The sequence below is a fragment of the Euprymna scolopes genome, chromosome 30, assembly GCF_053919585.1.
Source record: "Euprymna scolopes isolate OS-2025 chromosome 30, ASM5391958v1, whole genome shotgun sequence".
In the NCBI taxonomy this organism is placed as follows: domain Eukaryota; kingdom Metazoa; phylum Mollusca; class Cephalopoda; order Sepiida; family Sepiolidae; genus Euprymna; species Euprymna scolopes.
In genome coordinates, this window is record NC_136511.1 from 6,653,515 (window position 1) to 6,680,753 (window position 27,239).

The 27,239-nt window shown below is 34.3% G+C and overlaps 1 protein-coding gene and 1 pseudogene across 2 annotated transcripts in view; both read right to left on the bottom strand.

Moving 5' to 3' along the window:
• LOC145254643 (cyclin-dependent kinase 14-like) overlaps positions 1–26,599 on the bottom strand; it is a 659,020-nt gene extending 632,421 nt beyond the window's left edge. For both annotated transcript variants that reach the window (XM_080113265.1, XM_080113264.1), the window contains exon 1: positions 26,237–26,599. In XM_080113265.1, the coding sequence (XP_079969391.1) occupies positions 26,237–26,288 (52 nt within the window). In that variant the 5' untranslated portion in view covers positions 26,289–26,599. The remainder of the gene's footprint in view (positions 1–26,236) is intronic.
• LOC145255042 (U2 spliceosomal RNA) lies at positions 13,176–13,308 on the bottom strand (annotated as a pseudogene).
• Positions 26,600–27,239: the final 640 nt, after the last annotated feature.

Below are 27,239 nucleotides of genomic sequence, written 5' to 3' on the forward strand. Positions count from 1 at the left end.
TCTCTTCTGTGGGAGAGAGGTTGCAAGGTAGAGAAAAGGGCATCCCCCACTAAGCCACGATTTAAAAGAGAATTATCTCCCCTTACTTTTGAGTTGGCCTTAAAGTCAGGGTCCAATATTTAGATCCCACTGCAGCTAAACTATTAAGTTTGTTCTGCATCCACTCTTCTGCAGATTCAGCGACAGTCATCTGCTTCATCACTCCGCACTTAATGACGTAGTCAAACGTGGTTTTAATTCTGCCAGATTCACATCAATTCTTGAGCTAGTTGGCCAACACAGAGGTGATGGGCACTGATCCGACAGCATGACACCCTTCACTTTTCAAGCCAGAAAGCCACTTATATTGAAAATTGCGGAATCTACTGTCAATTCTGGCACAGGTTGTAGTGTCCTAACTTATTTAATTTTTTAGCTGATCTCAGTCAAAGCACCAGAAAGAAACTGAAAAAAATCCTGATACAAGATATTAGATTGAAGATAGCATTTTCGTACATCATTGCAGAAAATTGGTTTAAAGTGATAACGCTCTGCTGCTTAGTAATGTCAGAAGTTCCCTGAACTTACCCCATCTACTCCTAACTCTTGCAATCACAGAAGCATCAGTTTCTTCGCGTGTACCAATGGTACCACCAAAATAACTAAACACTTGAAGCCACTTAATGTAAGGAGCTCCTATGTACAATGCCTCCCCATGGGACAGTTAACACCAGGGTCGTTTTTTAACATGGAGAATAGGAACAAAAATTTTAAATTGTCTCAGTCATGAAGGATTTCTCCTCCTCTGAGAGAGAACAAGAAATTGAAGAGCAGCATCTGAAGTTATTTATTTGCTTCTCCACGAAAGCAAATTAGACACAAGGTCGTTTTTTAATGTGAAGGGAAAACCAGTTCCCTCCAAAAGGGAAGGGGTCACTGTGACAGTGCCCAAATAAATAGTAATTGTCTCGGTATGAAAGGTTTCCCCTACATTGACCAAGGACGAATTACTTAAGTGTAGCATCAGAACAGATACTACACTTTGAGGCTTTTATTCACATGAAAAATATATAAACTACAAAAAAAAAATGAACAAAAAATTTAGGCACAAGGACAACTCAAAAAGGGGGGGAGCGGTCTGGTGAGAGTGGTTAGTCAATCTCATCTCTTCGGAACTTGAACAAAAAAGATCTTGGCCCGAAGGCCAAGAACGTCTGCTCTTAGGGTAAAGGAGTTAACAAGAACAAAGATGATTGTCGCAAAGACAGGAGGTGCCTATTGAAAAGACAAAGCTTAAAAGTAGGGGGTTAGCAGGAAGAGAGTTCCACAAGTCTGCAGTTCTTGGACAGCAGCTACTGGAATAACTTTACCATTCATGTCTATTTTTATTCATCTCGATTGCCTTACACTTTTGGCATACAAACTAGTTATCTCTCGATCTACCAGTAATTCCACTGCGTACACCTGCCTCGACAGATCAAAATAGACTTCGTAGCTTAGCTTTTCTCTTCCCTGCAACTTCTTTTTCACACTAGAGACGTTGCGTTGAATCATTATTTTCCATGGCAAGTGCTCGTCTGAGCTCCAATCTTTGGTCCTCCCCTCTTGGCCAATCTTTCACAAAAAACACCCGTATAGCTGAAACCACTGTCAGTAATTTTCCCCAGTCTTTATCTGTTCCTAAATCAAAACAGGTTCCATGAACAAAGCTTCTTTCTTAGAACTGTACGTCTGTGGAACTCTCTTCCATTTGCCTGCTTCCCAGCCAATTACAACTTGGTTGTCTTCAAGTCCAACATAAACAAATTCTTGATGAATCGCCGCCTTAAGTAATCCAATTTACCGAATTTCCATTACTAACGATTACTACAATATTATCCCATCGACTACTGTACACTATAACCCTTATCCTCGAGTGGCCTCCGGGCCTTGGTAAGCGGTGACTTCTATGTAAATAAATAATACAAGTAGAACAATAAAATGAACTTCCACAAACTAAGCACGAAACTATGGTTCCCAATTTTTGAGATGAGGATTGATTATTCATTCTTCTGACTACTGTTCTCATCTTGAGTGTTATTTGCACAACGTTTCAGCCGATATAACCTCTGACCTTCTCCAGGTGTATCTTGTCCACAAAGATCCGTGGCGCAGTGGATAGTGTACTTGGTAAAATTCAGTTGTAAATGTTACATTCCTGGAGATTGATGGTTCAATCCAAAAATACAATTGCGAATTACTTAGGACTTCTACTCAGTCATGGCTGATGGAACGAGAGCATGCTATTCCCATGGATTAAATAAAGAATTATGTTCAAAATTCTGCGCAGATTTCCAAATTTGGCAAGATATGCCTGAAGAAGGTTGGAGTTTATATCAACCGAAATGTTGTGCAAATAAGAATAGTAGTCAAAAGACTCCAAATAATACGAATAAGCTAAGAACCTTTTCTCGGTAAAGTTTGCCGAAAGTGCCTCGTTTTGGGGTTGTTTAAAAAATGGAATAGAAATTTTAATTTCGTCCCAATTTTAATCTTTTCTTTTCCAACTGCATATGTGCCAACGAAATCAAAAAAAAAATAAATAAAATCAAAGTTTTTAAATTAACAAACGTAATTTTTATTAACAAAAAAAAAAAAAAAAAAAAAGTACTTTTTTGGGTCATTTTTTTTATTTCATTTTTTATTTCATTTTTTTTTTTTTTACTTAGTTTCCACCTTAACATTTTCTTTTAAAATGATAACTTTTAGAGGTTTTTGGGTATGCTGAAAACGAATACTGCATTTAAATTTTCTGTAAACAAGTAGTTTACCAGATACTGAGCAATGCAATTCCTTATGTCAAACATAAGGAACAAAAATATGTGTGCGTTTGCACATACTACAATGGCCATCACTTTTAACAAAGAATTACATTGCTTGATATCCGGAAAGTTACTTCTTTGCAGAAAATTTAAATGCAATATTCGTTTTCAGCAGACCCGAAAAAAAGTCGTCATTTTAAAGGAAAATGTTACGGTGAAAACCAAGTAAAAATTTAACAAAAATGAAATAAATTCTTTCGTTTTTTGTTAATAAATTTACATTTGTTGATTTTTATTTTTTTTTTCGATTATTTTCAATTTCGATGAGACAGGTACAATTGGAAAACAGAAAATTAAAGCAGGACAAAATTAAAATTTCCATTCCATTTTTTAAACAACCTCAAAACAGGCCACTTCTGACAAATTTTACCCCTTTCTGAGTGTTCTACAACACTACAACCACATATCGGCACTTGGGTCTTGGTAACATTCACCTTTCATAGCATTACTCCAAGTCTTCAACTTAGCAAGTCGGCAGCAATAGCTGTGATGAGCAAGCATAGAAGCGCACAAGAATTGTGTGCCACTTTGGGAGTTAGATTGCAAATCAAAAGTCTACTAATGAGCTGTATCTATCTTAACCCAAAGCAACAATTGAGTTTCGCCCGACAACTATTAAAAAATGGGTTGATAAGGCATTTTGGGGGGCAGTTGTAAAATATTGCTCTGATAACGTGTCTCGTGTTACTGTATTTCATATCGTGGCATGTAAATTCGACAATATTGTTCAGTGGTGTGCCATGTTAGTCGAGGGTGTTGCTCGGGAACGTGGCATGTCGATTCAATGATATTGTTCGGTGGCATAGTGTGTGTCCATCTGGCAGCATTGTTCGGGATTGCGTGGACGAATTTGTTTAGGACCATGCCATCACATGTGATATAAAAATATATATTTTTTTGGTACTCTCTCTTCCCTCGTGAAGCAACAATATCACCTTGCCGAGTTAGTTCCAATGTTTTGCAACTATAAGTAACACTCAGAGTCCATTCTAGGGTTGCAGAGTCGAAATCAAAGGTTTTGAAAAAGGTGCGAGTCAGATTCTTAGGAGTCAGTCAGTTGGATCTTTTTATCTCCAAAGAATTAAAAGACAGTTTTAATATTGAAAAACTTTAAAATAAGGAGTTGGATATTTTGGAAGCCTAGGAGTCCGAGTTGGACCTCATAACTTTTGATTGGCATAGTTCTTAAATCTGTGTTAGATGGGGAAAACAAAAAAAAGTAGACAAACAGATCATTTATATATATCTATAAATATAAAAGCGAAAATGTATGTATGTATGTATGTATGTTCGCTTTTCCTCGATGTCCACGAAAGGCTTCTTTCAAACAAGCGCTTGCTCGCTTCACAACTTTTTAAAACTTTTTATATCATCTATAAATTGTAATATCTACGAATTATCCACAGAGCTCGCCTCTATTTAATTTTATTGACTTTCAAACCTTAATCATTCCATATTTCCCACATCGGCACGCATTACATTCGGTTTTCGGTATAAAAAAAGCGAACCTCGACTCTAATCACAGGCCCAGAGCCAGTTTGGTCAATGTCGACTTCATCATATCAGACTGTAGCTTTCATTTCGCTCCTCCTAATAAACAGGGAGCGGGTTTTTAAAAACAAACAAACCCATTTATTCAAAACTGTCCCGCACAAAATAACTGCTGAATACCTATCGCCGTCACGTCAATCAAAAACGCGCACCTGTTTTTTGTTTTTTTTTAAACACTTCACTATTTTCCAACTGCGCGTCCGTCGTCAACTCTTTGGGTTTTTTTCACATACCCCGAAAAACACCCGGGCAACGCCGGGTACCCCTCGCTAGTATTTATATTTATATATAAGTGGTAGACGGATGTTTGTTTAAATAGACATTTGAACAGGTTATTTGCGGGCATCACTTCCGTCGTCGAATGAGAACTACCGACTGTCAACACGACGGTTCTAGGTTTAATCCTTGGCTTCGGAGAGGTGCTAGTCTAGCGGCACTGATGAGTTGTGATACAACGAAACAGGACCGTATGCCGATGACTACAGATTATATATATATATATATATATATATATATATATATATATATATAAACTGTTCAACGGTACAAAACTTATAAATTGCTTTAAAGGGAAATAGCCGGCAAAACCCGAGGAGGGCCCCTTTGTCAACACACATTAGGAGTTAACCGTTGAACGTATGCAAAAAATAAAAATATCAAATGGGGTGTGCGTGCGTGTAAATTTTACAGAGGGAGAAAAAAAAGAGGGGGCGGGTGGGAATACGAAAATAAAATATTTACAATTTTAAAATATTTTATTTGTATTCCCACCCGTCTCTATTTTTTTTTTGTTTTTTGTTTTCTCTCCCTCAGTAAAATTTACACGCACATCCCATTAAGTCTCCGCTCTTACGTGATATTTTTATTTATTTATTTTTTTTTTTTTTGCATAAGTTCAACGATTAACTCCTGATGAGTGTGTTGACGAAAGGGCCCCTCGGGTTTTACCGGCTATTTTCTTTAAAGCAATATATATGTTTTTTCTTTATGTCTATATTTCTCTTCCTTATCATCGATTAACGAAGGAAAGATAAACTTAATGACAAACACAGGATATCCATAAGACCTGCAGAACTCGAGTGGTCAAAGTAGATGTCACGCAAAGCCAAACGCCCACATGATGGGTGATGGGAGTAGTCAATGGATCAAAACCTTGACACATGGTCTTAATACTCTAAGCGGGTTCTCTCTACCGTGCTAGAAACTACTAACACCTGAAAGTATCCTGTACCTCTATAACGCCACCATTCGCCTATGTATGGAGTATTGTTGTCATATTTGGGTTGGTGCATCTGCTACTCGTCTCTCGCTCCTAGACAAGGTTCAAAAGAGAGTTGCCAACCTTATAGGTCCTGAACTGTCATCTAAGCTTCAGCCTCTGTCCCATCAACGAAATGTAGCATCCCTCTGCCTGTTCTACAAGTACTTTAACGATGAATGCTCTGACGAACTGCAAGCACTTGTACCCCCCCCCCGACATAAATACCCCTGACAAACCCGACAAGCAGCTAAATCCCACTCCTTCACAGTTGAGATCCCTAGATGTAAGAGAGCCTTCTACTCCAGTAGTTTCTTCCCCAGAACCACTAGACTTTGGAATCCCCTTCCGGGTTCCTGCTTCCCCCAACTGTACTGACATGCAGAAGTTTAAATGAAACGTGAACCGACATCTTGCTGCCCAACTCCCCACATAGTGCCCCTGTAGCTTATGTCCCTGATAGTAGCCCCCTACATCAAAGTGGCAATGTGCCTTGTTTGGGGTGAAAATGTAATAAAAAAAAAATTTTTTTTTCAAACTTTTTTTTTAATCTATATACAAGATGAATTAACTTGCAAGGGCTTCCAGTACCATAGCTAATAAAACTTGATTGTACCACATCTTTCAGCTGACAATCTTTGAATCACATTATCCTCGATTGGCTTTTGACTAGGATAAATGGTGAACTTGATAATTAAAATAACTAGTGATGGGACGATTGCAATATCCCCCCCCCGATACAATTACCGATTTTGTACTAAATTCCTGATTCCAATTCTTTAGGTATCTCTAAATATTTAACTATAGTCATTTTTTCTCCCCAGTATCGTAAAAGCATATTAAATGTGGTTATATTTTCTCAAACGTAAAAACACACTTGCAGGCGAGTGATCTATAGTATTTTGATTTAATTGCACTTTAAAATCAATAAATATTTTTTTACCATTACTACCAGTAGTGAAATTTTTTTTTTTTTTTTTTAAACAAAATAAAATAATAAAAGACAAGTAAAAGAATCGTTTTTGGCATCGGAAAATAGGTAAAAAGTTTTCAGATTCCGATTCCACAAAACGTTCCGATTTGTTTTTTTTGTTTATTTTTTTTTTTTGTATAGGTATTAAAAATTGTTGTAGATTCTTGAAAATTCAATGTTATTGCTATACATTTTATGATATGACTGACCAATTTTTATGATTTCAGGATCAAATGAACAGCTACAAAAGGAATCGGAATACACCCTACTAAAGCCTGATTGTCACAGCTGAGGAATTTCAAAAATGCAATATGGACGTGAGGACATTTTAGAAGAATGATATGCAATAAAATTGGAAGGGGACTAGAGTTTCATGCATGTACTATCAATAAAAGTGCCCATACGAAAAAAGTCTGGATATTTATTGAAGGCAACTCATACACTGTGATGTCATACTAGATCATCTCCCTTTCTTTATTCGCCTCTTTCGACTTTCTCTCTTAGCTTTTAATAAATGGCATCAGCAACAACAGTATTAAGTTGTTCGGAAAATGCTAACAAATTTTTTCCCCAGTATTTTCAGGCTCTCTATGCTTCTACTTTATTGTAATTTTATAAAAGGTGCTCGGCTGGGCTCCAATCTCTGGTTTCTCCTTGCAGAACATTCACAAGAAGAACTCGCCTTTCTACCACAATGGAAGAACTTTTCCTTCATCGATGTGCATAGCATCAGACCGAATTTCCATAGATAGAAAATAACTTTGCAAATGCTTCCAGTCTGGTAAAATATGTGGGACTGCTTCCTCACCGGTTACAACATAGTTGTCTTTAAATCCAATCTCAATAAATACTTGTCATAAACAGTCACACAAACAATCAAACTTGATTGCTCCTCATCTTTCAATTGACAATCTTTGCATCACATTATCCTTTATCCTCAAGTGGCTTTTAGCCTTGATAACTAGTAATTTGGTAATAAATATGCTTATGCCTGATCACATAATCACATTGACCCACCGGTTTTGGTTAGATCACCGAAGCTAAGCAATGTTGAGCAGATGGGTGACCATTTGGGAATACCAAGTGTCCTGCTTGTAAGAGGACATCGGCACTTCCCTGCAAGAACTGCACAAACCTTACATCGTCATGTACAAGCGAGTGGAGAACACTTATGAATTTGATATTCCCATAAAACTTCCTCCTTTGAAGGAAGCTGGAATAGGTTGTTAAGAAGAAGAAGGATCGCAAAATTAAGATGTTAATGCATCCAAGACTCATTGGATGTATATTTGTTCTTTTGTTTGAGTAAGAAAATTCTAAATGATTTTGCAACTCAATTTTTATAAGTGATTTTTTTTTTTTTTTTTTTCATTAGCGAGTCACTACTTATTAAAGCTAAAAAGCAACTCGAGGATAAGGTAGTAAGGTGAACAGTTGAATGAGATGATGAACATTAGGAACAGGTTCAGCAGGGTTGGAAGCTATATGGTCCAACTCAGACTCCTAGCTTCCAAAACACCCAATTTAAAGTCTTCCAATATGAAAATTGCCTGTTAATTCTTCGGAGATTAAAAGCTCCGAATTTGACCAACTCCTAACATTCGCAGGAATCGGACTTGGACTCTTTCCAAACTCTTTGACTCTGCAATCCTAGAACTAATCGCATTCTGCCAAAGAAACAGCTGCATGGTAAAAAAAAAAAAAATTTCAACACACGCAAACAGAAATGCACTATTTTGTTTAAGTTAGAAGTTTCCAAAGTTAGTCCCTAAAAAAAAAAAAAAAAATGAAGTTGAAAAACTTTTTCAAACAAAAAGAAATAAAGTTGATTCACCGAATGATTTGGCAAAAAATATTAAATCGATTCTTTACACAGAGGTAACGGGCAAGGTAATTGAAAAGTCAAAAGAAAAAAAAATTCTTTAATTTAAACTCTGTGCTAATTGACTGTTCGGTGACGGCTCGGCCATTTCTGATTCATTTCTTAAACGATTATTAAAAATATTCAATTCAATGTAGATCCCCAACGATAGAAGTATCGAATTAATATTACAGTATTTTTTTTTTATTTTAGCATTAACCTAAATGATGAAGATGATATGATGTTTGTAAATGTATCTTGTGCAAATCTGACTTAACAAGACAGGCATATATATATATATATATATATATATATATATATATATATATATATATATATATATATATAATACAATTTTTCTTTTTATAATGAATTAAGACTTATTTGAAGATCACAGAAATAAAATATAATCGTTAAATAAAGCTCTTGGCTAATAGAGAGAAGAGAAGATAAGAGAAAGAGAGACGAGATAAACAGAGATAAGAGAAAGAGAGACGAGATAAACAGAGATAAGAGAAAGAGAGACGAGATAAACAGAGATAAGAGAAAGAGAGACGAGATAAACAGAGATAAGAGAAAGAGAGACGAGGTAAACAGAGATAAGAGAAAGAGAGACGAGGTAAACAGAGATAAGAGAAAGAGAGACGAGATAAACAGAGATAAGAGAAAGAGAGACGAGATAAACAGAGATAAGAGAAAGAGAGACGAGATAAACAGAGATAAGAGAAAGAGAGACGAGATAAACAGAGATAAGAGAAAGAGAGACGAGATAAACAGAGATAAGAGAAAGAGAGACGAGGTAAACAGAGATAAGAGAAAGAGAGACGAGGTAAACAGAGATAAGAGAAAGAGAGACGAGGTAAACAGAGATAAGAGAAAGAGAGACGAGGTAAACAGAGATAAGAGAAAGAGAGACGAGATAAACAGAGATAAGAGAAAGAGAGACGAGATAAACAGAGATAAGAGAAAGAGAGACGAGATAAACAGATAAGAGAAAGAGAGACGAGATAAACAGAGATAAGAGAAAGAGAGACGAGATAAACAGAGAGAAGAGAAAGAGAGACGAGATAAACAGAGAGAAGAGAAAGAGAGACGAGATAAACAGAGAGAAGAGAAAGAGAGACGAGATAAACAGAGAGAAGAGAAAGAGAGACGAGATAAACAGAGAGAAGAGAAAGAGAGACGAGATAAACAGAGAGAAGAGAAAGAGAGACGAGATAAACAGAGAGAAGAGAAAGAGAGACGAGATAAACAGATAAGAGAAAGAGAGACGAGATAAACAGAGATAAGAGAAAGAGAGACGAGATAAACAGAGAGAAGAGAAAGAGAGACGAGATAAACAGAGAGAAGAGAAAGAGAGACGAGATAAACAGAGAGAAGAGAAAGAGAGACGAGATAAACAGAGAGAAGAGAGAAAAAAAGAGAGGCAGAAACGATAGAAAAAGAGAGGCAGAAACGATAGAAAAAGAGAGGCAGAAACGATAGAAAAAGAGAGGCAGAAACGATAGAAAAAGAGAGGCAGAAACGATAGAAAAAGAGAGGCAGAAACGATAGAAAAAGAGAGGCAGAAACGATAGAAAAAGAGAGGCAGAAACGATAGAAAAAGAGAGGCAGAAACGATAGAAAAAGAGAGGCAGAAACGATAGAAAAAGAGAGGCAGAAACGATAGAAAAAGAGAGGCAGAAACGATAGAAAAAGAGAGGCAGAAACGATAGAAAAAGAGAGGCAGAAACGATAGAAAAAGAGAGGCAGAAACGATAGAAAAAGAGAGGCAGAAACGATAGAAAAAGAGAGGCAGAAACGATAGAAAAAGAGAGGCAGAAACGATAGAAAAAGAGAGGCAGAAACGATAGAAAAAGAGAGGCAGAAACGATAGAAAAAGAGAGGCAGAAACGATAGAAAAAGAGAGGCAGAAACGATAGAAAAAGAGAGGCAGAAACGATAGAAAAAGAGAGGCAGAAACGATAGAAAAAGAGAGGCAGAAACGATAGAAAAAGAGAGGCAGAAACGATAGAAAAAGAGAGGCAGAAACGATAGAAAAAGAGAGGCAGAAACGATAGAAAAAGAGAGGCAGAAACGATAGAAAAAGAGAGGCAGAAACGATAGAAAAAGAGAGGCAGAAACGATAGAAAAAGAGAGGCAGAAACGATAGAAAGAGAGAGGCAGAAACGATAGAAAGAGAGAGGCAGAAACGATAGAAAAAGAGAGGCAGAAACGATAGAAAAAGAGAGACAGAAACGATAGAAAAAGAGAGACAGAAACGATAGAAAAAGAGAGACAGAAACGATAGAAAAAGAGAGACAGAAACGATAGAAAAAGAGAGACAGAAACGATAGAAAAAGAGAGACAGAAAGAGTGAAAAAGAGAGACAGAAAGAGTGAAAAAGAGAGACAGAAAGAGTGAAAAAGAGAGACAGAAAGAGTGAAAAAGAGAGACAGAAAGAGTGAAAAAGAGAGACAGAAAGAGTGAAAAAGAGAGACAGAAAGAGTGAAAAAGAGAGACAGAAAGAGTGAAAAAGAGAGACAGAAAGAGTGAAAAAGAGAGACAGAAAGAGTGAAAAAGAGAGACAGAAAGAGTAAAAAAGAGAGACAGAAAGAGTGAAAAAGAGAGACAGAAAGAGTGAAAAAGAAAGAGGAAAAGGAGAAAAAAGGAGAGATAAAGAAAGAAAGACAAGTAGAAAGAAAAAGATTTGGTATATAATTCATTTTCTCTACAAATGGCAAATCAAAAAATAAAGCATAGAATATAATAGATACGATGAAACTGTTCTATCGGTTTCAACACATAAGGCAGGCTTCTTCACCTGTATACACAGTAGATAAGAGGAAGAAAAGAGTCGGCCATCCTAGCCACAACAGAACGGTTGCTTAGCAACCGACTATTTAGAGTGAGTGGCAAAAAAATGTAGGCAACGACTATCATAATTCCAAGACTCTGGTGCACTGGTGCAGTGTCACATGGTCTTAAGTGTACAACAGTTATTGATGGTCATTTATAATAAGTAAATAGATTGACAAACTTAACAGCAAAACGGAATATATATATATATATATATATATATATATATATATATATATATATATATATATATTTTCGACCTTCAAAGGCATAGATGGCGGGAGCGGGGCAATATTAAATAGAAAACGCGGTTCTTATACATGTCAGGGGCGCATTTAGGCTTTCTTTTGGTCTGAGAAGCAGTAAGCACAAATGAATCAAAATACTTTACCGTTGCTCTATTCGTATGTATTCGTAGGGTAAAAATCCAGAGAATTCCACCGGGTTTATATAATAGTGCTCAATAGTAAATAGAGCTATTTATATTAATCGATACTTATACAGACATACACAGTCTTCGCTGGATTTATATGACTATATTTTGATCTGTAGTTATTAATAACCAAGATCTCTAAGGATCGAAACATTGTCATGTGAGTGTAGCTAAGCTTGTACATACCCGTTTGAATAAATAATAAAAGATTAGATATGGAGGGGATAGACCGCATTCCGTACGATTCCGATTTTGTTATAGTAACTACCAAAATAAAAAATACTGCAATATAATATTACTAATATTTATTCCGTTTGCTATAAATAAGGACCAAATTAGTAAATAATGGGGTAGGGTTCAACAAAAAATGATTTCCTTTCATTCTATTATCTTTCCACTAATTTCTTCCATTCTAACTGATAGTTGTTTCAAAAACAACACTGAAGTTAGGTCAAACAGCTAATCAACTGCCCGTGACTTTTTTTTTTTTTTTTTTTTTTTTTTTAAGCTTGTTTCCTATGTTGAACAAGTTGTCAAATAGGCAGTCGCAGGCAGGAAAAAGTAAAAATAACATGGTCCAATAAACGCCGAGAACGCTATTCCGAACTTTTACTAACGTACCCATTTCATCTAGAAAGGAAGGTGATTTTTCAAGTAATGCTTTTAAATAAAATAAATGAAGCTACTCAAAAGTCAATGTGCATTTTAGTCGCCAAAAATATTGATATTTATGAAAATTCAATTAGAACATGCGATTTTTTCTTTACCTGTGGGGATTCAAAAATTTAAATGTCTTTATTTTCAGTTATTATTTGTCAACTTTTTTTCTTTTCTTTTTTTTTGTTTTCCTTTTTTTTCTTTTTTTTTTTTTTTTTTTAATTTTTTCATATTCATCGACACTAACAGGCACGCAACTGTTTACAAAGTGTTAACTAACAAAACTAAACGGGCCGTCGGAAGATGTCGACGCGCTTAGCCGAGGCTAGCGTCACCACCGATGGTGACGGCTTAGCTAATCAGAACGTTACAAAAGCAGGCGACAAATTTACCTGTAGATCGAGTAAGTCTTAATATTCCTGGCAGGCAGAAATCTGCTAAATAAATCGGATAAAAAGCGAACTGTTTTTTAACCCTCACCTGGTCGATTATTTTGTCCCTTTCAAAACCTGTGCTAGTAAATATAATATCAAACGAAAAAAAAAAATGTTCACATTGATTAAAATATATTTAAAATATATTTTTTCTCGAGAAAAAATATATTTTAAATATTTTTAAAAATTCATTGATTTTCTTCGTCAAATTGTCAAAAAAAAAAAAAAAAAATCATATTGAGTCTTTTTCTGGTTCTTTGTTATTGTACCTATTTACTATGCCTCCCCACGGGACAGAGTTAGACACCAGGGTCGTTTTTTAACGTGGAGAAAAGGTACAAAAATAAAAATTGTCTCAGTCGTGAAGGATTTCTCCTCCACCGAAAGAGAACAAGAAAATGAAGTGCAGCATCTAAGGAACAGATACTACACTTTGATCTTGACCAAAAGGCCAAGAAGAGACACTGAGATTAAATTTCAAGTGAAACCAATAGTATATATTGAATTGTCATGTCGCAGTAATGAAAATATCCAAAAATTACGAAAGACGATGAGGTAGAAAATTAATTATTGATGAAAACCGTATTCAAAGACAATTAGTGAAAATTAAGTTTTGCTAAATTGGCCAAAGATTTTCAGTTTTCAGAAAATAGTTATCTCCCTTTTGTTACAATTAGAACTCTCTTTTTTTCTTTATTTTTCTATCTGGTAAGGGGGTGTAGTAATGTCATGGAGCTTGTGGTAGAATCCATGAATTTTGCGATGAAGCCAGAAATCCATCATTTGGATTCAGATATAACGTAGGGGAAAGCTAACCACTGAGCAAATCCAAATCAAGAAAAAGGTCAAGGTCACAAAGCAAAGACCATAAAAAAAAAAAATCAAAGTCAGAGCATCAATCACAATATAGGAGGAATCAATCCGAAAAATGGTAATGTATCTAAATTGACGTAGTATACAACACCCAACAGAAAACTATATTAAACAAGCTGTATTACAGACATGAAGGTGTAGAAAAACACGTCTTCAAGCCAGAGAGAGACTGTACACTAGAAGATTAATGCCTATACAGAAAACAGGAAAAAAAATTTTACCACTTATCATGGCCAAGAGGCCACTCGAGTATAAGGGTTAAGGAATGTACAGTAGACAATTGGACAATATAATAATCATTAGTAATGGAAATTCGGTAAATTTGTTTAGTGGAACGGCTCATCAAAAATTTATTTACGTTAGACTTGAAGACAACCATATTATAGTCAGCTTGAAAGCAGGAAAACGGAAGACAATTCCATAGGCGTGCAGTTCTAAGAAAGAAGCTTTGTTCATGGAATCTATGTTTAGGTTTAGGCACAGATAAAGAGTGGGGGAAATTAGTGATAGTGTTTTCTGCTAGACGAGTGTTTATGCCAGGAAAACTTTTCAACCCAACCAACAGACACATTGCATCCACATGACGTCCACAACAGAACGTGGGAAGTTGTCGGCATCGATTTGTTTCACTGTAATGATCAAGAATACCTAATAATTACTGATTACTACAGCAAATTTCCAATTATACAGAAAATGACTGGCCTGGCTGCAAGTAATATGGTCATCTCAGCAATTAAACAGATTTTCTCTAGACATAGTATTGCCACCAGAGTTGTTAGCGACAATAAATCACAATAGTCCAGTGAAGCATTCAAAGAATTTGCCCAACAATTACAATTCGATCACATAATCATCTCCAAAATTCTCAAGATCGAATGGTTTTATTGAACGAAAAATTCAAACAAGATAGAGAAAGCATGAAAAGATCCCAACTTAACGCCATGCCTACGAACAACACCAATCAACCTTCCTAGTCCGGCTGAAGTTTTAAACAATTGCATTATGGGATTGAACATGATTGCGAAAATTTCAAACCCAAGATTTCCCAACCCTGACCATATCCAGGAACTGAAATATAGACAAGATAGGCAAAAAAAAAAAAAAAAAAAAAAAAAAAAATGTATCGTGACAAAACAGATCGTGATTTACCAGCACTTGTCCCTGGACAATATGTACGCATTCTGAATAACCAAACGGGGAAATGGAAACCAGCAACGGTTCTGAGTAAACGTGCAGAACCAAGATCATACATCCGTCAACTAACAGACGGATCTTCAAAAAGACGAAACGGAGTCCAAATAAGAGCAGATGAAACGTCCACCCATAAACAGGTTCATTTTAACGATTACATCACCTCATCACGAACTGGATACACTAAAACAATATCTCATACTAATTATTCTCAAAACAATCAACATATCACACAAGAAGTGGTCGTGAAATACAATAGCCAAAAAGATATAAGCAACAAATGTACAACTGTATACAATTACCTGAATAAAGTTTTTTCTATCTAACAACGGGGGGGGGGGATAGTAATATCATGGAACTATTTTCATACGCGCAATAACTAATCCCTTAGCGTAGGAATAAGATAATCAAATCTTGGACGCTTGAGTTAATCATAGGTACGTGCAAAATGAATGCCGATGCTCAAAATGTACAATACATATTTTTGACCACTCTGTTTACTTAAAAATTCACCAAAACTCAGGAAATTACCAAATTTAATGAAATTCTCAGTATCTATCAAATAATGATTACGGAATATAATAAATCCATTATCTTTATTTAAATCTTAGTGGAAATGTATTATTTTGTTTAAACAGAAAATACTTTTACTAAAGTTATAGTTTTCAGTAGTAAAAAAAAAAATAATAAAATAAAAAAAAAATGCATGAATTTATTTTTGCTTTTTTTATGAAAATAAAGCATCGTAAATTGTAACAATTAAAAAAAAAATTAATTTCTACAGGAACATTACGAAAAAAAGGCCCATAAAGTCCATATTAATGAATTCGATATAACTGAAAGAAAAATTACTTTCTCGAACTACCGATATTATCATTGAATTAAGCATTGTTTATTTAATATTTTCACACAAAAAAAATATAATTGACAAAAAATATTTCTACTTTTTTTTTTTAAATTACAGGTTTTGAATAACTTTTATATGCAAGATTCGAATATTTTCCTTGCTTGCATGAATGTGAAACTTTCGGCATAACAATTTTATATAATCTTGAAAAATAAAAGTAAAAATTTAATTTAAAAGCAGAAACATAGAAAAATAATTAAATTAAAATATGGTAAAAATCACACAAACGTTCACGATAGGAATGTACGGGTGCACGGTGGAAAAAAAAAACAGCATCCCTATCTCTCTTAAACTACCTGATGTCATTTTCTTAAACTTCCTGATGTCTTTTGTTTCCAAGATTTTGGGCTTCTGTATAACGCAGCTTTAGAGACTTCAGTTTTGTTGACATTCTCCAAAGCGATAATCTCTTGATTTTGGGAGATAATTAAAGCTATTTTTTGTACAAACAAGGTGTTTTCTTTTTTTATTATTTAATTCAATATCTTAAGACTTTACTAATTCATTGAAATAGACACAGAAAACTAATATTTATCTTTAAAAGGGATTTTTACAATGAATTTATTTAACTTCGAAATTTAACTGAATTGGTTAGCTCACCGTGAAAACATTTTTCATATTTTTTTTTCTTTCAGAAATTAACTTTAGTCTTTAATCTTTCAAATAAAAAATAGAAAGAAAATAGTCGGAAACCCACAAAAAAATTATGATTAATCAGCTTTTAAAACTATGTCCCCCTATCTTTATTCCACCATTTTTGTTCGTACCTAGTTAAGCAAGACGCGTGTCTCCTTATGTATATATCTATAAAAGTGAACGTGTCTGTGTGTCTGTGTGTACATTTCCCTACGCAATAACTTTATTAATTTTTAGTCTACAAACTCGAAATTTGATATACAGGGTACTGAGATTTGAGAAAATCTGTGATCGGTTTTCGGCCAGAAATTTCGCTGTTAAGGGGTCAAAGTTCAACGATTTGACCTTTGAGAACTCTACCAAACTCCTCCGACAATTTGGGGTCCAAACACTGGAAATTTTAGATATAGGTTCCTTGGACATGGATCTAACTTAATAACTTGATTTGAGCCCAAAACAATAAATGTTAAAGGGATCATAATAATTGACCGCTTTTTTTTTTTTTTTTTGCTCAACATACACCTCCAAACACCCGGGCAACGCCGGGCTGAAATGCTAGTATTCAATAAATAAATCTTGAAATCATATAACGATTCCTTTGTTACAATTTACAACGCCTCGATAAAAACATGACACTTCTTTTGTTCTGTTAACTTTACTACAATCAAAAACACCACATGTAAACAAACTATGTGCATGCAAGGCCATACTACACTTTAATCTTTCACTAAAAAGGTACCTCTTAGGGGCCCCATATTTAGAAAATATACGCATAGAAAGCAAATTTACAAACCAATCCTATGCAAAACGTACGCAGTTTCGACATAAAATAGAACGATACCAGTTGATATGCCGTAAAGTCAAGCAACCAAAAGAATTTGATTGAAATAAAATCTTATCGATTGTAACCAAATCGACAATCGATATAGGGTCTGAAAATTGAAGAATGCCATACAATTTTTTTTTTTTTTTTTTTTTTGTCGTTAATTTTTGGAAATTATATTTGACTAAATAGATAATTACATACACGGTCAGGGATTTTATCCTGGTGCCCCCAAAATCAACAGAGATTTCGGTCCATGCTAAGTTTGCGGTGGGTGTTCTGTACAGTTCTAGGAAGTCCACTCTCTCAGGCTTTGCCTTTCCTCTTTGAGAAGGGAGTCATTGCTAATCGCCTGAGGCGCCCTCCCCGGGGAATGCCGACGGAGCTGCTCGGGCATTTTTTGCAGGTCAGATTGCCCCTCCTCGGGAGCGCTGACTTCTCAATCCCACTTTCCGACCCTAGTGTCTAAGTTCTTGCAGTGAGAGAGAATTAGATTATATTTTATAGTGTTTTAAAACTTATTTGAACCTTTTATTATTTTGAATTTTAAAAAAATGTTCTATTTTAAATGTGAATCATAGGGACTGCCAAAATTCACCACAGAATTACCCCACCCTATATGCAACCCGATGTAACTTTATTATAAATTAATATTATCAGTATAACTTTTGTACCATTTAAAAGAAGGGCAAAATAAACCAGCAATAATTTTTAAAAAAATTTTTCATCGAACGAAAATCATGAAATCGCGAGACGAAAATCGTGTTTACATAATTGACGCTTTAAAATAACGTCCCCATGTAAATATTCCGAACGTGCTGAAAACATACCCGTATTTAATAATTCTAGCAAAAATCAACTAATGGTCAGATTTTCGTGAAATTTTCGATACTTATCCATTTTAGAATCAAAATACATATAAAAATGCAGTTTCCGTAAAATATATGAGGTCAAATATTTTTTAATGCGTACCTCCCCCCATATTTATTTTTTCGAAATTCGAACAAAATATATTTAAATCTATCGAAATTTCTATTTATTATGAAACATAAGAGTTCAAATAAGTAACATATATTTATATTTTAAAAGTTTAAATACACCCTTTGAACAAAAATTTACCTTGAAGTTGCAATTTAAAAAATGCTATGAATTAAATATTATGCTTTTTTTTTAATAGCGTTTTTTTTTTAAATATACTATAATCAGTTGAATTGCCAAGAAAAAGAAACTTCATAAACATTAAATTTTAAAAGATGAAAACGATTAAAATTCCATTATTTCAAAATGTTCCGTTAAAACAGATTTTTATAGGCACCGCCAAAAATGGCCGAAAAATGAAGTTGTTGTTGTTTTTTAAAACGAAATTACATTTATTAAAATCCATTATTTCTGAGTAACTTTTTTTTTCCAGAAAGATAAAACCCTGAATTTTATCATATAGAAAACAGAATAATGTAAAACTTTTTCTACTATTTTTAATTAAATTTTAAATGTTAAATTTTCCCCAAAAAGTTAATTGACATTTTTTGTCTTGCACAAAAAACGCACATAAATATTTAAAAAAAAAAAGGTTTTTGAAATAATTAATTTATTTATTTATTGTCTAACTAAGATTTAGGATGATTTTCTATGAGAATATGCAAAAATATTATAATATAAGTACCTGGATTTCAAATAATTCCACTTATTCATATAGGCGACCAGTTACTTCGCGTCGATCTAGAGTCTAGATCGATACTGTTTACGTTTGTATTCGATAAAAAGCAAACTATGGAAGACCAAACAGGCCAAAAAAACTTATTTTTCAGTAACGAAAATTTCAATGTATTATTAACGCTGAGGCTGGCCAATACCAGATGGGTGACCCCTTGTATGAGTTTGGTTTTTAATGTGTATGTGTGTGGGGGCCAGGCTCCACAAAATGGGGGGAGGGGAATTTAAAGCAGAATAAAAAAAAAATTATTTCAGCGCGTTTGGTCCACCGTAGTCGAAAGGCGGCAAACGTTTTCAAACGGGATCGAAAAAATGATGCTATTTTTAACACAAAGGGCACAATATTTATCGAATTTTTTTTTGTATCGATTCTTCAAAGCATGCCCTGTTTAATAATGGTCATGCATTATTCGGCTCGCTAAAAAAAATTGTTAATTTATTTATCAAAGATTTTAAAATGGCTTTTTTCGTATAAATATTAAAAAAAAAATTTTTTTTTTGTTTCGCTTAACTTAAATTAATTATTTTACTTAACATATTCACCGAATTTCACACTTCAAAACTAAAAAGCGGGATAATTAAACACAATCGAATTTCTGATATTCAGACGTCAAAATAAGGTATGCAAACAATTTTTTTTTTCTTTAATCTATATTTCTGTCCCTTACAACAACACAATATGCTGTGTTCAGTTTCAGATGATTATTTTAAGCATATTTGTACCACCTCAAAACAAGGGGGGTTTTGTAAGATATATATATATATATATAAATATCGTTTATGAAAAATAAATACACTGTTATAAAGTTCATTCTTCTCTTAATAATCGCTGAAAATTTCGTATTGATCGGATAATTACCTGATTTTTGGTAAATTTTTAAAAAGACGGTCCGTCAAAAAGTACTTACCTGCTCCCCCCCCCCAGTTTTGGCGGTGCCTAGATTTTTGTGTTTTAATTTTTTTTTTTTTTTAAATACTAAGTTTTTACATAAACATGGCTCTTGTCAGCTATTTTATCGCCAGATTAAAACCGATTTGAAAATATTATTTTGTAGCCCCCCAGCCCCCCACCCCCTTCATAATTTGTTCGTCTCTTTTTACCGAACAAAATATGGAATCCCGTAGAACATTCAGTAAAACCGTATTTCATATTTAATATACAGATGTTTATAATATTAATCATTAAACTGTGTTGGGTCAAGATCAAAGTGCAGTATCTGTTCTTCAGATGTTACACTTCAATTTCTTGTTCTGTCAGTGGAGGAGAAACCCTTCACGACCGAGACAATTTTAATTTTTTGTTCCTTTTCTCCACATTAAAAAACGACCCTGGTGTTTAACTCTGTCCCGTGGGGAGGCATTGTAAATATGAACAAAATTATAACAAAGATTAATTATTAATTGCAGTTTAAAGAAGATAAACAAAGGTTTTAAAAAATTATTAAGTCGCTTCTGCTTTTCCATAGTTCGTATAGTTAACACGAGTCTGACGTCACGGGAACATGCGCTTCGTTTTTCACATTGTTTTGGGGATACCTAGTGAATCATAAAAAATATGAAATGTGTATATTTTACCTCGTGTGTGTGTGTGTGTGTGTGTGTGTGTAAGAGAGCGATAAGGAGATACTAGAGGAGAAAAGTTTTCTTTCTCTCTTTCTAGAAAGAGGGAAAAGGATAACTAAGAGAGAGAGAGAGAGAGAGAGAGAGAGAGAAACAGAGCCAGAACACGAGAGAGAGAAAGAGTCAGACAGACAAAACACGAGAGAGAGAGAGAGAGAGAGAGAGATAGATAGAAAGTCAGACAAAACACGAGAAAGAAAGAGAGACAAAGACAACATACGAGACAGAGAGAGAGAGAGAGAGGAGGGGAGAGGGAAGGGTGAGGAGGGGAGGGGGTCAGATTTCATCTAAAAACAAAAGATTTCATTCATGTTTTAAACACATGATTCACACTAATAAATACATTAAATTGCAAGAATCCTTTAACCATTTCGATTAAAACTAATGAAAGATTTTTTTATTTGATTTTCTACGTAAGAAAATGAAGACATGTCCCCCCTCCCTTTTTGTGGAGTTTATATAAAATCAAATTCAGTTGTCAATACTGTCGCCCTGACAAACTACTGACTTTACGACATGTGTGTGTGTGTGTGTGCGTACATAAACTAATCGACCTCTTCATTTACCGTATTCAACTGATGAAATATTTATTTAAAGCTTGTATGTGTGGCCAATTTTTATATTCCGCTCTTGTCTATATGGAGTAAACACCGAAACTAATTAACCGATCATTATGAATTTTAGAACACAGCTGATAGGCCTAAGTGTGGCTAATATGGATCATATTTAGTTTAATATAGTTGGGGCAAAGGGTTCGGAGACTTGAAGATTTCCTCGATTTTGATTTTTAAAAATGTCACTATTAGAGATTAATAAATATTTACTAAATTTTCAGTTTATTTATGGGTATTTTAAAAGGTTTAGTAGAAACGATACGAACACGACCTGCCATTTGAAAATTCAAATAAGTACTTACGCAGAATACGGACCGTGCTGAAATAACCTTATTATTGACTAAATGTTCAGAATGGGTTGCTAAATAACCTTTAACCACCCATTCTGGACATGGAAAGGGGCTAGGGCGTTTCTTTCGTAACCATCCTATACTTTCACCTAACAATTTAAAAAAAAAAAAAAAAAAAAGATAATGTAAATATTGAGTTTGATTTAAGCATTAAACACTCAATCTAAATGCATACATATGTACATGCACACACACACACACACACACACACACATATATAGCAAATTACAATGATTCAATGAGCAATTTCTATTTAGATGGAATAATACATAGAATATATTACGACCAGTAATATTTTTTAACTCCATACCAGCTGATTGTTAGATAAATTTATTCAAAAGTAAATATATATATATATATATATATATATATATATATATATATATATATATATATATATATATAGCACGGTTCCTATTCTGCATAAGTACAAATTTCAGATTTGCATAAAATGTGATTCGTAAGACATCAATTAAATTTTTCCTTAAGCCCTCCCCCCCCTGCTCAAATCTCAGACATTTTTCTAAAATCAAAATAGATTTTTATCAACATTCAAACAAGAATTATAGACATAAATTATAATAGAATATCTTCACAAGGAGACATACAGGCGTTGTTGCAAGAAGACTGTTCCCTGCGGAACAGAATTAATTGCATTATTAACCAGTTGCGTGTCCATCCTGGGACGGGTGTGCCATCCGTTTATGATTATTTACAAATAAAACAGCATTTTCGTGACATTGTTTCAGAAAAGGGGAATTTAAAACTTTCTAAGCGATTATTACGAGTAAATAATTATAATTAAAATCAAATAAGAGAAATATAAAAAGATTTGGAAATCGACGCATTTTTATATTTTAAAATGATCGGAATTTAATGATTTTCCTTTATACGGTACTAAGTACCAAGTACCAGGTACTTGGTACTCGTGCAGAGAGTGATCCGGACGTAAATAATAACGTTATTTAAAAAGCCATTCTTAACATGAGGAGGGGAGGGTGTTTTGTACCTATTCTATACTTCGACCTTACAATTGAATAAAAAAAAAAACATAAAACTTTAATTAAGCTTGGAAATACGATTTAAAAAATAGCGCGGATCACTCTCTGCACTAGCACCCTTTACTCTGTGTTTATGGACCCCCACGACGGCTGCCCATATTGACTCGGGAAAATCCGGTAACTAGTTACAACAGCCGAAATGTCGCAAGGTGACAACACAAAATTAAACTCGGGTTCATAAAGCAAAAATAGTTACAGATTTATTCATATTCTTACCGATATTTTTTATTTGTTTTGTTTTTTGTCACTTGCGGATTTTGATTTATTTATGTTCAGTCATGCAAACAGTTTTTTTTTTATGTAGATTGTTGCATTTCAAGCGGACAGTTTCAGGAACCAGAGTTTAATTTTGTGTGGTCGCCTTTCAGCTGCTATCGTAAATCGTCGTCGGGTTTTTACAGTCAATATTGACTCAATATGGTCAGCCATGGGCCATGGGGTCTGATCTATACATGCAAAAATATTTCTAATTTCTTGAAATTGAAATAAACAAACTTAAAAGATGCTAAAATTATTGACTATGTTTTTTTTTTTTTTTAAAGATACTGTAAATAAGAAATCGTTAACGTTTATTATTCATTTATTTTACTGTTTCTCGTCCCAAACAAAGCGTATTATTGTCACTTAGTCGTAAGGGGCTTCTATTTGGGATTGTGTCAAACAGAATACGGGATTGTCGGAGAGTAAAGTCGCGAGATGTCTGTTCACGTTACATTTAAACACCCGCAACCCGCATGCATGGACAGTACAGTCAGAGAAGCAGGAAACAGGGAAGGAATTCCAAAGTCTAGTAGCTCGAATGAAGAAACGGTAAATTTTTACGACTTGCCCCAGCATATTATAAATACCCCAACCTAACCTCCCCATGTTAAGAACGGCTTTCGGAATAAACACCCACCCCCCAACCTTGAAAGCCGTTCTTAACATGGGGAGGTTGGGAGAGGGGTTATTCCGAAAGTCGTTCTTAACATGGTGTGGTTGTTGGGTGTGTTTATACTACGCTGGGGCAGGTCGTAAAAATACCGAAGAATTTATTAAAATAGGTTTTCCGGCATCTAGGGGCCTAAACAAGTGAAGTAAGTAGTGGGATTTTGCTGTTTGTCGTGTTAAGTGCTATGAGTTCAGAGGCAGAGTTTATTCCATTGATTGCTGTTATTTTTATTATTATCATTATTATTATCATTATTATTATTATCATTATTATTATTATCATTATTATTATTATCATTATTATTATTATCATTATATAGCTCTATGTGACGGGGTTATTGAGCTCTTCTTCTTAGTGTGCGCAAGATCGGTTTATATTAATTTTGTGACCATTTCGTGTCTCTCGCCTCAACGTGATTTGCACATTTTATTTAGTTATACTTATTTAACTTTTTGTTTTTTCAATTTTTACACGAAAGATTCACACTGACATTAGCAAGTGGCGTGCCCTGGAATCTGAGGGACAACAAATCTCCCCAGATTTCCAGAAGAGAGCACTCTCCACTCCACCTCTTTTGGAATTCGAATTATCTGTTATATTTATGGTGGTTATCAATATTTTTTCGGTACTTCTACAGAATTCGAACCACAATTTTTCGTTTACAACACAAACCCTAAACTAGCCCTAACCTAAGTGTAATGTTTAGTTCGGCAAACGTCGGTTTTAACCGGTTCGGTTCAAATTCTGTAGAATCACCAGCACTTTTTTTTTTTTTTTACTTCAGATTTTTCCTAATAAATAAATAAACTACCTTTCTAAAACGTCAAATTTCTTTATCATTAAATCCGTTTTCCATAATTTTTATTATTAAAAAAAAAAATAAAAAAATAAAAAAAAAAGGTTCTTCTGCATTTGAGGGACCGTGCTATTTTTTAAAATAGCATTTTCAAGTTCAATTTTTACAGCGTCTTGCTTGATTAAATTGTTAGGTGAATGTACAAAATAGTTAACAAGCGCCCCCTTCTCCATGTTAATAATGGCTTTCTAAATAATAACGTTATCATTTCAGCACGGTCCGTGAACTAACTGCGTTCAATTATCAATATGGGCTAGATGTATTTAAGATTTCCAAACTAAAATTGTTGAAGTTTTATTTTGGTTTGAAAGATAACTTTTTTTTTAATTGATTTTTTAGAAACCGTGAACATTAACAATGCACTTAGTTTTAACACTTTTTACTGCAGTTGCACGGATTTCACCGATCATCAGTAGTGTTGTCATTTTGGTATCAAACAAGATGAAATTAAAATATTAATATTTTAATCTTATTTACGGTTTTTATTTCTGTTTGTTAAACGTTCTACTTTTATTAGCCGGTCGCCGTTCGTTGATTATTTTTTGGTACTTATGCAGAATACGAGCCGGTGAAATAACATTTAGAAACCCATTCTTAACATACGGAGGGGAGTGCTTTTTGAAATCTATTCTTAATACCATAAAATGTAATTTAACTTGAAAATTACATCTTAAAAAAAAAAAAAAAAAAAAAAAAAAGGCACTGATGATGACTTTTGTTATCGTGCTGAAATAACATTATTTTGAAAGCTATTCTTGACATGGGGAGGGTGTTTTGTAACTATTCTGTGCTTCCACCTAACAATTTAATAATAATTTAAAAAAAAAAAAAAAAAAAAAATATCTTAAAACTTGAATTTAATCTGGAAAAAAAAACTATTTAAAATAGCGCGGTATCAAAAGTGCACGAGCAAAATAAAATAACACGATCTGTATTCTGCATGAAGTACCATTATGTTTTAGTATTCTAAAATATTTATTTACTTTATGGTTATCTTGAAGTTTTCAGCTTTAAAATGGCTGCCTTTAAAACAACATAACCTTTTTAATTAAATTAGTTATAATTTGGTGCTTACTTATTGTGCCGAGCTATTTTTTTTTATAGTATTGTCAAGTTAAATTCAAGTTTTAACTCTTTTTTTTTTTCATATCATTAAATTGTAAGGTGAAAGAACACAAGAGTTACAAAATACTCTCCCCCATGTTAAGAATGGCTTTCTAAATAACGTTATTTTACCACAGTACAATAAGTGCCTATGTACTGATAATTTTATAACACTTAGGTATTGTTTGGTCAGTGATTATTGAACTATCAATTGAACCAAATTGTTATAAAACTGTAACGGAAATCTATTTTCTTTTAACGATGGCCATCTTAAAGCTGAAAACTTCAAGATAACCACATTGCATATTTTTAATTGATTTGGGGAGATGATAGAACAAAAACGATTCTTTTTCAACTGATAGTAAACAAAACAAAGAAAAATGTCATTCGCAATATGAGATGGGGTAAAAAATTTCTTTTAAAAAAAAAGCACGAGGAAAAGAAGGAAAAAGAAACTCGTGTTCTATTATTATTATTATTATTATTATTATTATTATTTGTCGTTTTCTCTGATTTCTTTTTTAACCCAATTGTCACACAAGACAATGAAAAATTTTTCTTAATGTATAATAAATAAAAATGATGCAGACTAGGGTGGACATAAACTGGGTGACCGATCTGAGAAATCTCTTAAGAAAAAAAAATTCTTTTTGTTGTTGTGTGACGAGCACTGACTGTGAAAAAAAAAAAAGAAAGCGAAGAATGGACCCACCTTCTCTCATGACAAGCTCAACTCCTCCATAGCTGACAGCATTTGTATCCATTGTATTCCACGAATGATAGGAGTTCCAAGATTCCGAGAAGGTGGGAAAAGCGTGTGTCTCCCCCAAAAAGAACCAGCCAGAACTACGGGCCGAGTCCTGCGCACACACACATGCACACGCGGTCGCGTTGTTGGATTCGAGAGGCGAGATTGTTGACTCAGTGTTATTATTACTACAGTGCTACACTACCGCCATGTTGGGCCGCGCTAGAAACTCGTATTGATCTCGATGATGATGATGATAGTTGTGGTGATGTTGATGATGGTGATGATACTGCTGCTGCTATCATTCCCCCCTCTCTCTATCTATCTATCTGTTTCTACCTACTTACGTTTGTATCTTTCGTCTTCGCACTCACTCACTATCATCACTTACTCTTTTTATATCACCTCAGTTGTTTCTCCCTCAGTACTCTCCCCCCCTCTCTCTCTCTCTCTCTCTCTCTCTCTCTCTCTCTCTCTATATATATATATATATATATATATATATGCATATGCGATGAACGAAGATCAAGATTACAGTGTAGTATCTGCTCTGATGAAACACTTCACCTTTTCTGTCCTCAGTCAATGAAGGAGAAATCCTTCATGACTGAGACAATTTTTATTCTGGTTCCTATCTCAAGTAAGTGCCTCTTTATGATGAGCTGGGTTTCCCCACATTAAAAACTCACCTTGTGTCTAACTCTACCCTCATGGGGAGGCAAGTAAATAGGAACATATATATATATTCGTTTATTTATCTCTCTGTCCTCGTCCTGGAGAAAAAAAAACAACAACAACCGGGTTTCAAACTCAGATTGGAGCACTTGCATGTTTAACCACATTGGAGAGCTGTGATGCAGCGAAACAGTGTTTGTCGATGACTATGCCACCTCCATCCTTTGTGGGAAATGAAATCACCAGCTGTCCTTGTCCAGCCAGCGACAATACAACGCTATGCGTTAAAATA